This window comes from Sorghum bicolor, chromosome 4, assembly GCF_000003195.3.
Source record: "Sorghum bicolor cultivar BTx623 chromosome 4, Sorghum_bicolor_NCBIv3, whole genome shotgun sequence".
NCBI classification, from domain to species: Eukaryota; Viridiplantae; Streptophyta; class Magnoliopsida; order Poales; family Poaceae; genus Sorghum; species Sorghum bicolor.
This window is the reverse complement of record NC_012873.2, coordinates 55,517,530-55,528,314: the sequence shown is the minus strand read 5'-3', so window position 1 is coordinate 55,528,314 and position 10,785 is coordinate 55,517,530. Positions and strand designations below refer to the sequence as shown.

Sequence of the window (10,785 nt, the reverse complement as noted above, 5' to 3'; positions counted from 1 at the left end):
AGTGCCCTGCCAAACGACTTTTTGGCCCCTGAGGCTGAGCGTTGGCGGGGGCGGTCCCCCCTTAAGCTTATTGCTCAAATCAATCAGCTATTCATGAGTGTTTTTCTCTCACAACAAATCAGCAAATAGTACTTTCAGTCATGGTTTTTTAACCAAATAAACAAGCTTGTCGTTGCCGCCCCCTCTTGGAATACCAACAACATGTGCAGGGGTGCCTCAAGGTCGCACAATGGACAGACGTCCTTCCGGGGCACGATGTCGACGACCCGCAAGGTCCCTAAAAGATCCTCCATCCATCCATTGATCTGGGTTAGGCTCGGGTGACCGGCTACTGTGCAAGGAGAAAGGAGGGTGAAGAGTAATTTGCGAGACGAATCTATTAAGCCTAATTAACTCATCATTAGTATATGTTTGTCGAATCATGAGCTAATTATACTTAATATATTTGTGTCATAAATTAGTTTCAATCTATGTAATTAGTTTTGTAATTAATCAATGTTTAATCTATCAATTAGTGTCAAACATCCGATGTGATAGGGGAGGGGCTAGAGTGGTTGGCCATACCAAAACTTCATATTGTCGCCATAGCAAAAATTAAACAACCTTGTGCTGCTCATTATGATTGTCCATATTGGACTTCAAACCTTTGAGATGTAGCAATTTTTGACTGTTTATGGAGAAACGGAGGATTGTTAGAGATTTTTTTAACGTAACCCTTTGCCATTGAACGAGACAAGGTAAACCCAACTCTCGAATGTTAAGAGAAGATCAAGCTCTGAAGGTCGCCTGATCACCTCCAATCTGAAGGCGCAGGATCAGTTGTGCATATCCTAAGGACAGGACGAATACGGTAGTGTCAAACGCTGGCCATGGAGAGGAGCCGGTTGATGATGACGTGGCACCTACCGACACATCTATAAATATGGGAGTGACGCATCCTCTGCGCCTTTTCTAGTTCTAGCTAACTTCCCAGGCCCGACATCTTCGCCGCCGCTCGGTGCCCACCCAGTTGCCGAGGTTGCAACGCTGCAGCCGGCGAGGATCGGATGAACCAACCCCTCCTATAAATCCTAGTACGATGCCTCGATCGGACCTATATCTATATCTGGATGTTCCAGCCCTCCCCCTTCTTGGATTTTGTGTGCGACTTCTCTTTTTTTTCCTGTTGGTGTGGGAATTTGGAGGGGATAATAACTTTTGGGGGAATCTGATGAAATCGGGTCGATTATCTCGCCGTTCTTGTTCGATCTGGCGGGAAAGGAAGGATCTGTTCATGGTTTGTGGGTGGATTTGGCTGGATTTCGCCGGTTTTGGGGCCATGATGGTGAGCGGAAATGGGGATTTCTGGTGCTGGAGTGGGGAATCGGTCTGTTGGATGTCTTGAAAACTGGATTTTGTGATATTGTACTAATTTTCCGGTGGAACCATAGCTTTTGTTGCGATATACCGATATTGATCACGGATCATCATGTTTCAAATTCTTTCCTTTTCCCAGACTACACTGGAGGTGTGGTCGTGTGGGATGATCGAGTGTTAAACACTCCGTTAAGGTCTGATCCGCGTCGATCTTGATTTCAGGGTGCGATCTATGGTCAAATGATGGATGCGTGTTGTTTGTCCCTTTTTCCTGCCATCCTTTGTGTCGCTAAGGCGTAGTTTATTCTGATGCTAATTCGCTAGGGAGACTATATGATCGGTCTGTCTTCTGCAGACAGCAACTTAGATGAAACGCAGCTATGAATGTGATCATCTAACTATTGGTTGCTGCTGCTGTTCTCCTTCCAGTTTGTGTAGAATCTGCACATGCTGCTCAATCTTTTTGTCGAAAGTGTGACGGACTGTCATTTGTTTCTCTTATCAGACCGAGTCCTCTGCTCCCATTCATCTGTAGAGTGCAACAGCACTGCCAGAATCATGCAGTGCCCCATGGACACTGCTGCTAGTGGAACCTCACCAGTGCTGCAGTTCCATAGCAATGCTGATGAGTCGACCTCCCATTCATCTCCATTGCCAACATTAATAGAACGTTCACAGCGCCATTGCTGTGGGGATGGAATCCCAGGTGAATTTCCCCTTGCTGTGAGCCCCTCCATTGTCCTCCATGTGCTCTCAGCTTGTGATCTAGACCCGAAAGATCTCGCCAATCTGGAGGCAAGTCATAAAACTACACTCGGTAGTGTTTTAATAACAGACGCTGCTACTGATGAATTATGCCTCTCTGTCCTCAGGCTACATGCACATTTTTCAGTAAACCTGCAAATTTTGCACCAAACTTTGCATTGTCACTTCCAGAGCTTGCGGCATTTGATATGTGCCAGAAAAGGACCATGTTTAAGCTGATGAAGCAAGAAGATCAGGAGTGTCTGAAACAGCGGTGTGGAGGATCTTGGAAGCATGTTCTTAAGTATATTTTGGTTAGGGAGAAGAATGGTTCTCGGGTGATTGCCGGGCCAGGCCATAGTATAGTTATCAGCTCAAATGGAGATGTATATTCATTTGGGGCAAACTGCTCCGGACAGCTTGGCCTTGGGGATTCAGAAGACCGGTTCAGGCCATGTATTATTAGGTAATCTTTCAGTTCTTCTGAAATAGGACTATTTAGTATTTACCAATGTTATAACTGTCGCCTCCATGTTAGGTCTCTACAAGGCATCAGAATCACACAAGCTGCAGTTGGGTCTAGATGGACAATGCTTGTGAGTGACACAGGAAGCGTCTATGCATTTGGGAAGGATAATTTCAGGGGTGCAGAAGTAGTTGATGATGCTCATATTCAGATTACAACTCCTAAGATCGTGGAGTCATTGAAGGGTGTTTTTGTAGTTCAAGCAGCCATAGGGGGTTACTTCTCTGCAGTTCTGTCTAGAGAGGGTCGAGTTTACACTTTCTCATGGGGCAAAGAGGAGAGGCTTGGCCACAGTTCGGATCCTTCAGATGTTGAACCTCGTCTTCTCTCTGGACTTGAGGATGTTCCTGTTGCATATATCTCTGCAGGAAATTGCTACCTTCTTATGTTGGCCTACCAGCCAAATGGAATGTAAGGTTCTTTTCCCATCTGCATTTTGTTATCTCACTTTTATATCTTTAGGGTCATTTTTATTGTTAGCGACCATGTTTAATAGTGCATGCCAATATGCAGGTCTGTGTATTCTGTGGGTTGTGGCTTAGGAGGCAAGCTTGGGCATGGATGCAAAACTAACAAGGGGATGCCCAAGTTGATTGAACAGTTTCAGTCCTTGAGCTTTAAACCAGTTTCAATAGCAGCTGGCACTTGGCATGCCGCAGCCCTTGGTGCTGACGGGCGTGTGTGCACCTGGGGTTGGGGTCACACTGGTTGTCTGGGGCATGGTGATGAGGAATACAAGGCTGTTCCCACATTGGTTGAAGGATTACGCGACGTGAAGGCCGTTCATCTCTCCACTGGTGAATACACAACATTTGTCGTCGCTGAGAATGGGGATGTATACTCCTTTGGATCCGGTGAATCCTTAGTTTTCCAGGTTCGGCCATTCTCTCATATTTGTATTTCGAAATGTCGCCACTGCATGCCAACTTATAACCACGCTAGGTTGTAAATGGGTTGAAAGAATGAGATAGAAAAACCATACATGAGATGAGGATCCATACTAATCATGCGTATTAGTGTTATATTTCATTTTCATTCCCATCTATTGTTGGTACTACTTGCTTCTTTTTTTCTCTCTCCCTCTCTCTATCAGGAGGACGATGAAGCAGAGGAGGGTCCGGATTTCTCGACACCGAGCATAGTCAGCTCGCTCAAGGCTCTGAACAAGAAGGTCGTGCAGATCAGCCCCACAAACGCCTCGTACTGGCTGAACTCGGAAATGGGTCACCCGCACACATTTGCGGTGATGGACTCCGGTGACTTGTGTGCCTTTGGAGGAGGGATCAGAGGCCAGCTCGGCGTGAAGCTCCTTGAGGGCGTAGAAAAAGTGAGCGTGCCGATGCATGTTCCGATTGTTCTCAACTGATCCCATCCCACCAGCATTTGCCTGAACATTCGCGATGGCACTCTGGTCTCGGAAACAACCAGTTTGTGCCTTCGCACCAGTGTGGTAAGCTTAGACATGGTAGGATGTAAATATTAGGGAGAATTTGTTTTCTCTGAACTTTTCGAATGTGATATGAATCGTCTGGATAAAGTTTACCTAATTAATCTGTGACCAACTCTGTTTACCCAACTTGGTGACCATCACTAAAATCAGTGATTATTTCTGGATATTATTGCCAGACTATTGTTCAGAAGAGTCAAGAGGTTGTAGCTGAATTCTACGAGGTAGTATATCAGCTTAGATCTGTGCTCCTTACCGTGGCAGGGGCGAAGGGCCAGGGCGTGACGCTAGATGCGATGCAGGTAGCGGCCCTAGTACGAAGTCACCGAGAGAAAAAAAATTGTTGCCGAATCAACATGTATACATGGAGCAATGCCGCATCGCCAGAAGCAACAATGTTGACGCTAAAAATTACAATGCCACCCAATTCAGCAGAGGTGGCAAACCCATCCTGTCAGGCCTACCAGCATCTAAATTGTATGATGAAACATGAACCTATCTATTTGCACTTTTCGTTTGTACAGCTCGTACGGCTATGCTTCTCCAGGATCCCTCTGGACAGTCCGTCTCCACTGTCAGTTCTCCTTCTCCCCATTTACGCTGGAGTGGATGCCATTCACGACAGTCAACCTCAGGGAATCGCTCCCGGTTTAATACATACCATTGAGAATGGGATTATATGATGGGCTGATTCAGTACATCCCTTTGAACACAGGGTTCGATCGGCAGATGCTCGCACCGTACTCTTCGTACTCTGCTTTTGTGTGACAAGCCTGGGCATAGGAAAGAACTCCCAAAATAAGTTGTTACACATATACTGATCCAACAAGATGTAGTGTAATAAACTTGCGCAAGCAGATAAGTTGTCTGGTTCTTTCCTGGAAAATTTGTAATGCTATATGTGCATAGACAATTTAAGCTGATATACCTCGTAGAATTCGGCAGTTGAAGCAAGCACAGAGCCGCCAAACCATACCGCATATCTCTGAATAGGATGACTGACCACGTTCACTTCTATAGGCTGGGCCTGAAAATCAATATAATTTATGTGTGACTGAAAAACTGGCAGGCAGAACAAAGTTTCCAGTTTCCAGAAAGACATTAAGAGCAAATAGCAAATTTTGTACCTTAGTATCTCCACTAATAAGCCGACTATTAGATGCACGGACTCGTGCGTCCACTATCTTTTTTAGGTCCCGCTGTAACCTCCTATGGAAATCTTTAAACATAGTTGAGCCTCCAGACAAGACAATATTCTGTGCCATTGGAAATTCTTTAGACTCGATGTAATGTCTTAGAATAAATGGTAACAATAATACTCATATCATAAAAACCTTATAAAGAGCCCTCCTTGTGTCGATTGGGGATGATTGGATGCACTTGTCAATAACAACTTGCAAAGGAGTGGTGAAGTCATTGTTATATATCTCTGGGTTGAAGAAGATCTGCACAAATTTAACACTAATGTGAGAAGGCAACATGATGGTGATGTTAAAATGCATAGCGAAAATATCTCAGGGTACTTCGACGAAAAGTTAGCATTGCAGTCACATAAAGTTTGAACTCAAAAGTGTCAAACTAGTTATTCTACGAAGCCAACTTTAACTCACGTACAAATGACGTAAAGCGAACTCAGATTAACAAGAGGGAGTACTTCTGCATGTCATGGTCTACCTACAACCAATTACTGCAAGTCTGAAACAGACGGTGACATAGAAGTTACTACATATGTGTACACTCATTTAGTAAAATCAAATACCTCAGGCCCCAGGAATCGTTCATATCCAATGTCACATGTGTATTTCGCACCAGTTTTTGGTTTGATGCCCGTCCAGTGTTTAACGTACTTTGATGGCTCCCTGTCATGTTTATTAAATTCCTGAAATCGCAACAATAAGGTAAATTGTGACTAATTGTTCTTTTTGGAAGGACCTTCTATCAGAAACTCCATGGCTAGATGCTGGCAGGAGTGAAACATCATATTTAAAGGAAAACGTTCACCAGTGAGAAAATATGAAACAAAAAATTGATGGCATTATTTGGCAAAAACATGTTTATTTCTCGAACAGTGCTTTACACAATCAGATCTCAGTCAGTATGGTATAGGTGTAAAGTATTTCAATGGTTCAACTAGGGGGGGGGGGGGGGGGGGGCACTATACCATACTTAAAACAGAATGTACGGCCATGAAAAGCGAAAAAGAGCTGGGATTGGGGTTGAACTTAGGTGTATTATATTTGGTAACGAAGAGCCCCAGCATTGAAGGACAGTCTCCTCCACCCACATTCTTTTGAATTTCTTTTTTTAAAAAAAAATCTTCTAAATCAAAGTATGTATGTTCACCAAGTAACATAACAAGGCACTTAATGTAATTAAATACCTTCACAATGTCTGAAGAAGTATAGCAGTACATTTCTTTAATCCTCCTTGCTACATCAAAAGATTCTTCTGGTGGAATGTTCTCACCTCTTTCCTGGATGCAAAAATACGGGACTCGGTCATGCGTTTAAATATTATAATGCAGATGTTTGGTGTTATTTTCTAAAAGAAGATTATATCAAATTATCTAAGAAACAGATGCTGTGCATCCTCTGTTATCTATGTCAAAGTTAAACTATAAATCAATTCACCAAGCAAGTTGCATGCCAACGGAAAATAGTTTTAATCTTATTATAGGTGCTCATTTACCCAGAAAGGCATAGCTACAATCTTTATTAGAAAACAACAGTAGGTGGATCAAAGAACTAGAAGATATTCGCAAAAATCACATCATGGGCCAAGTTCAAGTGATAATCCAATAGATCTATGATTAAAAAAACAGCTATGGTTTTATCACATGCTGTGGCTATCCTTAACTGTTAGGGTGAAGCTTTTTCTTGAACGAATGTTTAAGTGAAACTTATTGTTTTATATTATTACACAAGGAACATACCATTATGATAGCAACTTCTCCAAATTAACCACAATTTTGTAATTCTATTATGTTCTATTCTCTGTTGAACAAAGTACTTTTTTCTAGAATCTTTCATTTCCTTTACACCTGGTAAGTTTCTCTAGATAAGTTGAAAGTTGAGTAGTATCTTGTGACAATCAACAAGAAAGCATACCTTTAGAAGTTGATGAACAAACTGGGTAACATCCTTGCCTGTAATTGGAATAGATCTGATGCTGCTCCCAATGACATATCCATCAGCAACTGGAACAATGTGTGTAGCCCCATCACCCACATCAACTACAACACCTGTCATTTCACACTGAAAACAAAGCATGAAGTTTCTCATAAATATAAGAGTGTGATGATCGCTCAACAGGGAAGAAAGGAAAACAGTGGTGAAGCATTTTCAAGGTACACTCTGAAACATGGCCTGCTCAATGCAAATATGCAATTGCCATCCATTTTTGCGTAAGGCATGCCTAGGCTAAAAAAAAAACAAGGCTAAGCTCTGATGACTAACCTTGGTGGTAGTGTACCCAGCAGCGAGCGCAAGGACAGGTTGGACAGCAATATAGAGGCCGGGCACATTGAACGTCTCGAACATGATCTCCCCAGTATACTCCCGGGTCTCAGGGGCAGTCAGAGGGCTCTCAGTTAGAAGAAAATAATGATCTTCTGGGTCGCACCGGAGGTAATTGAAGATGCACTGTTGCCAGAACCTCTCCATAGTATCCCAATTCTCCACCTGAAAGAGTTCATTTCAGCCCAAATCAATCAACCGTAAGTAAGGTCGCGAAAAAAAAAACAGCAGCAACTGGACACGGCAGTACACAGCTGGAGCGCCCACCTGGCCGTTGCGGATGGGATAGCTCAAGCTGTGCGAGGTGCTGGCGCGGGATCGGGCCAGCGCCTCCTCGCCGATGTAGAAGTCGAGGTCAGCCATGACGCCGGCGCTGTGCTGAGCGAGCCAGTTCCCCCTGGCGGGGGCGCCCCTCGCCGCGGGCTGGCCGGAGGAGGAGAAGGAATCATTGACGGCGACGACGGTGGGGGTGATGAAGCAGGGCTCCACGTTCCCCGCGAACCCCATCTTCGTGTACCTGCCGCGAGAGTCGGAGCAGATCAGCAGCGTGACTCACCGCCGTCGCGCCTGCGCGCGCAGATCTAGGGAGAGGAGCGGGAGGGAGGGAGGGCGTACCCGGTGCCGTTGTCGATGACGACAGCGGGGCGGGACAAGGCGTCCATGGCGGGCGCCGAGCGTGCGGTCGCTCGTCAGCGGCGGCGGCGGCAATCGGGGTGGCGCCGGCTCGAGCGGGGCGAGTGGCGGGCCGCCTTTGGCAGCGGCAGGCGGAGGCTGGCGGCGGTCGCCGTCGCGGCGGGCATCCCAGCAACAGCACCACCCAGCCACCCGGCCACCCACCCACCGCCACTGGTCCAACCACCAGCACCAGCGCCGAGGGAAGAGCCGGCGACGTCGTCTGGTCTGGAGACGAAAGCTTGGAGAGGAAGGGAGGTATCTCTCGGGGGTTGGCGGGGCGGTGGAGACTGGAGCGGAGCGGAGCTCGAGCTTGCTTTGGGTCGCGGTCTTTCTGCTTCGGGGAGCGCTGGATTTGTCCTGGCGTGACAGTGACAACGCTGCGTTGCGTTGCGTCTCGTGGCGTGCGTGTTCGAGTGCGGGCGCGGCGTGTTCGTCCTCGGGTTGGGGTACGCTGGTGGCGTGCAGGATGATGGCGACACCGCCACCGACGCCTCCGTGCATGTCCCTCTCCGCTCTCCAGGCGCTTCGCTGCCTGTTGACAGGTGGGCCCGAATCTCGTGATTGCAAGAGATCTTGTGTGACGAAAAGATACGGTGATTGCAAGAGCATGTAGTTTTAAATTTTAATGGCATAAATCTTTCTCTCTAAACAAATCAGTATATGCTCGATGCACGTAAGAAAATGTATCTGGAAATTATACGAGATCTCTTAGATATAAGCAAAAATATATAGAAGGAATTAGGTTTCTTTAAACGCCCTGTTTGGAGAGAAAAGTATGACCGGAAAATATGACTGATTCAGGCTAAACAGTTCAAGGTAACACGAAGAAAATTCCTATAAAAATCGAATACGTCGTGGACACTCCTATATGACGCCTACAATTTTTTCGACCTCAAATTAAGTAAGGCCTAATTTCATGTGTGGTGTGATATTGGAGCTTCTCGTCCTTGCGCTTGGTGATCGGTTAGGTTTGGTTGAGACTAAAGTTGGACGTGAATCTCGTTAGCTCGCTCGGCTCGTAGTTAGCTCGTTATTATATCAAACTAAGTTGAGCTAAGATTTAGCTCGTTAGTTATAATGAGCTAACTCGAGTCAGCTCGCGAGCTAACGAGCTACAATTTTATATAAAAAATCATCATAACTTATATTAATTTTATATTACTTCATGTCTTACACTTTACACATAGTTGATATATTAGCTCGTATGAATATTTTGTTCGACTTAAGACTATTAGATATATTATTTTTATATTATTATTATTTTTAATTGGCTCGCAAGCTTAACGAGCTAGCTCAAGCTCGTAATGAGCCAGAGCTGAGCTGACTTTCTGGCTCGTTAAAATATTGAGTTGAGCAAAGCTATCTTGTTATCTTACTATGCCAGAACGAGCCAAGCTGATTCATTGTCCAGTTGAGACCCAATCCTTAGTTCAGATTTTTGTGTCAATACTTTAGTTTCCCATTTCTTAAGGTTTCTTTAGTTTTTTATAAAATACAAAATGTAAAATGTCAATTGCTTTAGAATGATAAAATATAAAATGCTAAAAATTTTAGGATTATATTTAGTTCCATCCAAAATACATAAATTATTATTCTTATTATGACTTCTTGAGGCTTTTTTTTATGGAACAGGAGGGGTTTGACTTCCTGCTGGAATTTTATTGAAATGATGTTTACAGTTTACAATTACAGATTACAGTGACTAAGAGTCACGAAACAAAGAAAGTAACAAAGAAAATTAAAAGAATTACACGTAGTTCTGCGGCCATAAATCAATCTTTGAGTGAAATTTTGCTTTGGTTCGTAGAATAACTAGAGCAAATTTCTTCTTGAAGACTGATTTGCATCTTTGCGTTGTATGCGAGATGTTATTGAATATCAGGTCATTTTTCATCATCCAGATAGACCAACACATGGTGTATATTTCCATGAAGAAAGGTAATTGTAACTGAATTTTGAGGCTCTCAATTATGGTGGGAGGATCCAAGGTATTGGGTATAGTGAGATTAAGAGTGCTTCAGCAGACCAGCGAGAAGGGACAATGGAAGAGAATGTGACTGGTTTCTTCATCTAAACCATAAGCACAAAGGACACGGCTGTAATCTTGCAACTGCATATTTCAATCATTTATTTGTTCTTTTGAGGTTAACATTTAAAATGGAGAATAACTACTTTTTTGTTAAAAAATTTGCATGATGTTTAGCCCTTGTTTAGTTCACCCTGAAAACCAAAAAGTTTTTAAGATTTCCTGTCAAATCGAATACTAAGGCACATGCATGAAGCATTAAATATAGACGAAAACAAAAACTAATCATACAGTTTGTCTGTACATCACGAGACGAATCTTTTGATGTTAGTTAGTCTATGATTAGACAATATTTATCACAAACAAACGAAAGTGCTACAGTAGCGAAATCTAAAAATTTTTCACATCTAAACAAGGTCTTAGTTCTATTATGCAAAATAATAGACTAAAATCTAGATTTTTTTTAGATGAAAGAAGAATTAAACACTCCTTAGGC

General features: G+C 43.8%; 2 protein-coding genes across 5 annotated transcripts; one reads left to right on the top strand and one right to left on the bottom strand.

Moving 5' to 3' along the window:
• LOC8056483 (ultraviolet-B receptor UVR8) lies at positions 930-4,242 on the top strand. 4 transcript variants are annotated; one of them, XM_021458903.1, is made up of 7 exons: positions 947-1,073; positions 1,496-1,579; positions 1,862-2,151; positions 2,229-2,566; positions 2,639-3,037; positions 3,140-3,500; positions 3,720-4,242. In XM_021458903.1, exons 3-7 carry the CDS (start codon positions 1,915-1,917, stop codon positions 3,990-3,992), a joined length of 1,608 nt encoding a protein of 535 aa, XP_021314578.1. In that variant the 5' UTR covers positions 947-1,073; positions 1,496-1,579; positions 1,862-1,914; the 3' UTR covers positions 3,993-4,242. The 4 variants fall into 4 exon arrangements, with proteins under 4 accessions (XP_002454125.1, XP_021314578.1, XP_021314577.1 ...); XM_002454080.2 differs by lacking the exon at positions 1,496-1,579 and having other exon boundaries at positions 930-1,073; XM_021458902.1 differs by having other exon boundaries at positions 1,579-2,151.
• LOC110434588 (actin-related protein 3) lies at positions 4,401-8,341 on the bottom strand. The gene is made up of 10 exons (XM_021458904.1): positions 8,204-8,341; positions 7,856-8,105; positions 7,529-7,753; positions 7,181-7,327; positions 6,454-6,546; positions 5,833-5,952; positions 5,408-5,518; positions 5,201-5,329; positions 5,002-5,100; positions 4,401-4,846 (listed from the first exon to the last, which is right to left on the bottom strand). The coding sequence occupies exons 1-10, from the start codon at positions 8,248-8,250 to the stop codon at positions 4,766-4,768; spliced, it is 1,302 nt and encodes a 433-aa protein (XP_021314579.1). The 5' UTR covers positions 8,251-8,341; the 3' UTR covers positions 4,401-4,765.

Excerpts from the sequence above, each read along its gene's own strand:
- LOC8056483 (XM_021458902.1), top strand. The coding sequence starts at position 1,804 with ATGCTGCTCAATCTTTTTGTCGAAAGTGTGACGGACTGTCATTTGTTT. Across the intron at positions 3,038-3,139 it reads GCCTACCAGCCAAATGGAAT|GTCTGTGTATTCTGTGGGTT; the intron begins GTAAGGTTCTTT and ends GCCAATATGCAG. Across the intron at positions 3,501-3,719 it reads GTGAATCCTTAGTTTTCCAG|GAGGACGATGAAGCAGAGGA; the intron begins GTTCGGCCATTC and ends TCTCTCTATCAG.
- LOC110434588 (XM_021458904.1), bottom strand. The coding sequence starts at position 8,250 with ATGGACGCCTTGTCCCGCCCCGCTGTCGTCATCGACAACGGCACCGG. Across the intron at positions 7,328-7,528 it reads CTGGGTACACTACCACCAAG|TGTGAAATGACAGGTGTTGT; the intron begins GTTAGTCATCAG and ends CTTTGTTTTCAG. Across the intron at positions 5,101-5,200 it reads TTATTAGTGGAGATACTAAG|GCCCAGCCTATAGAAGTGAA; the intron begins GTACAAAATTTG and ends ATTGATTTTCAG.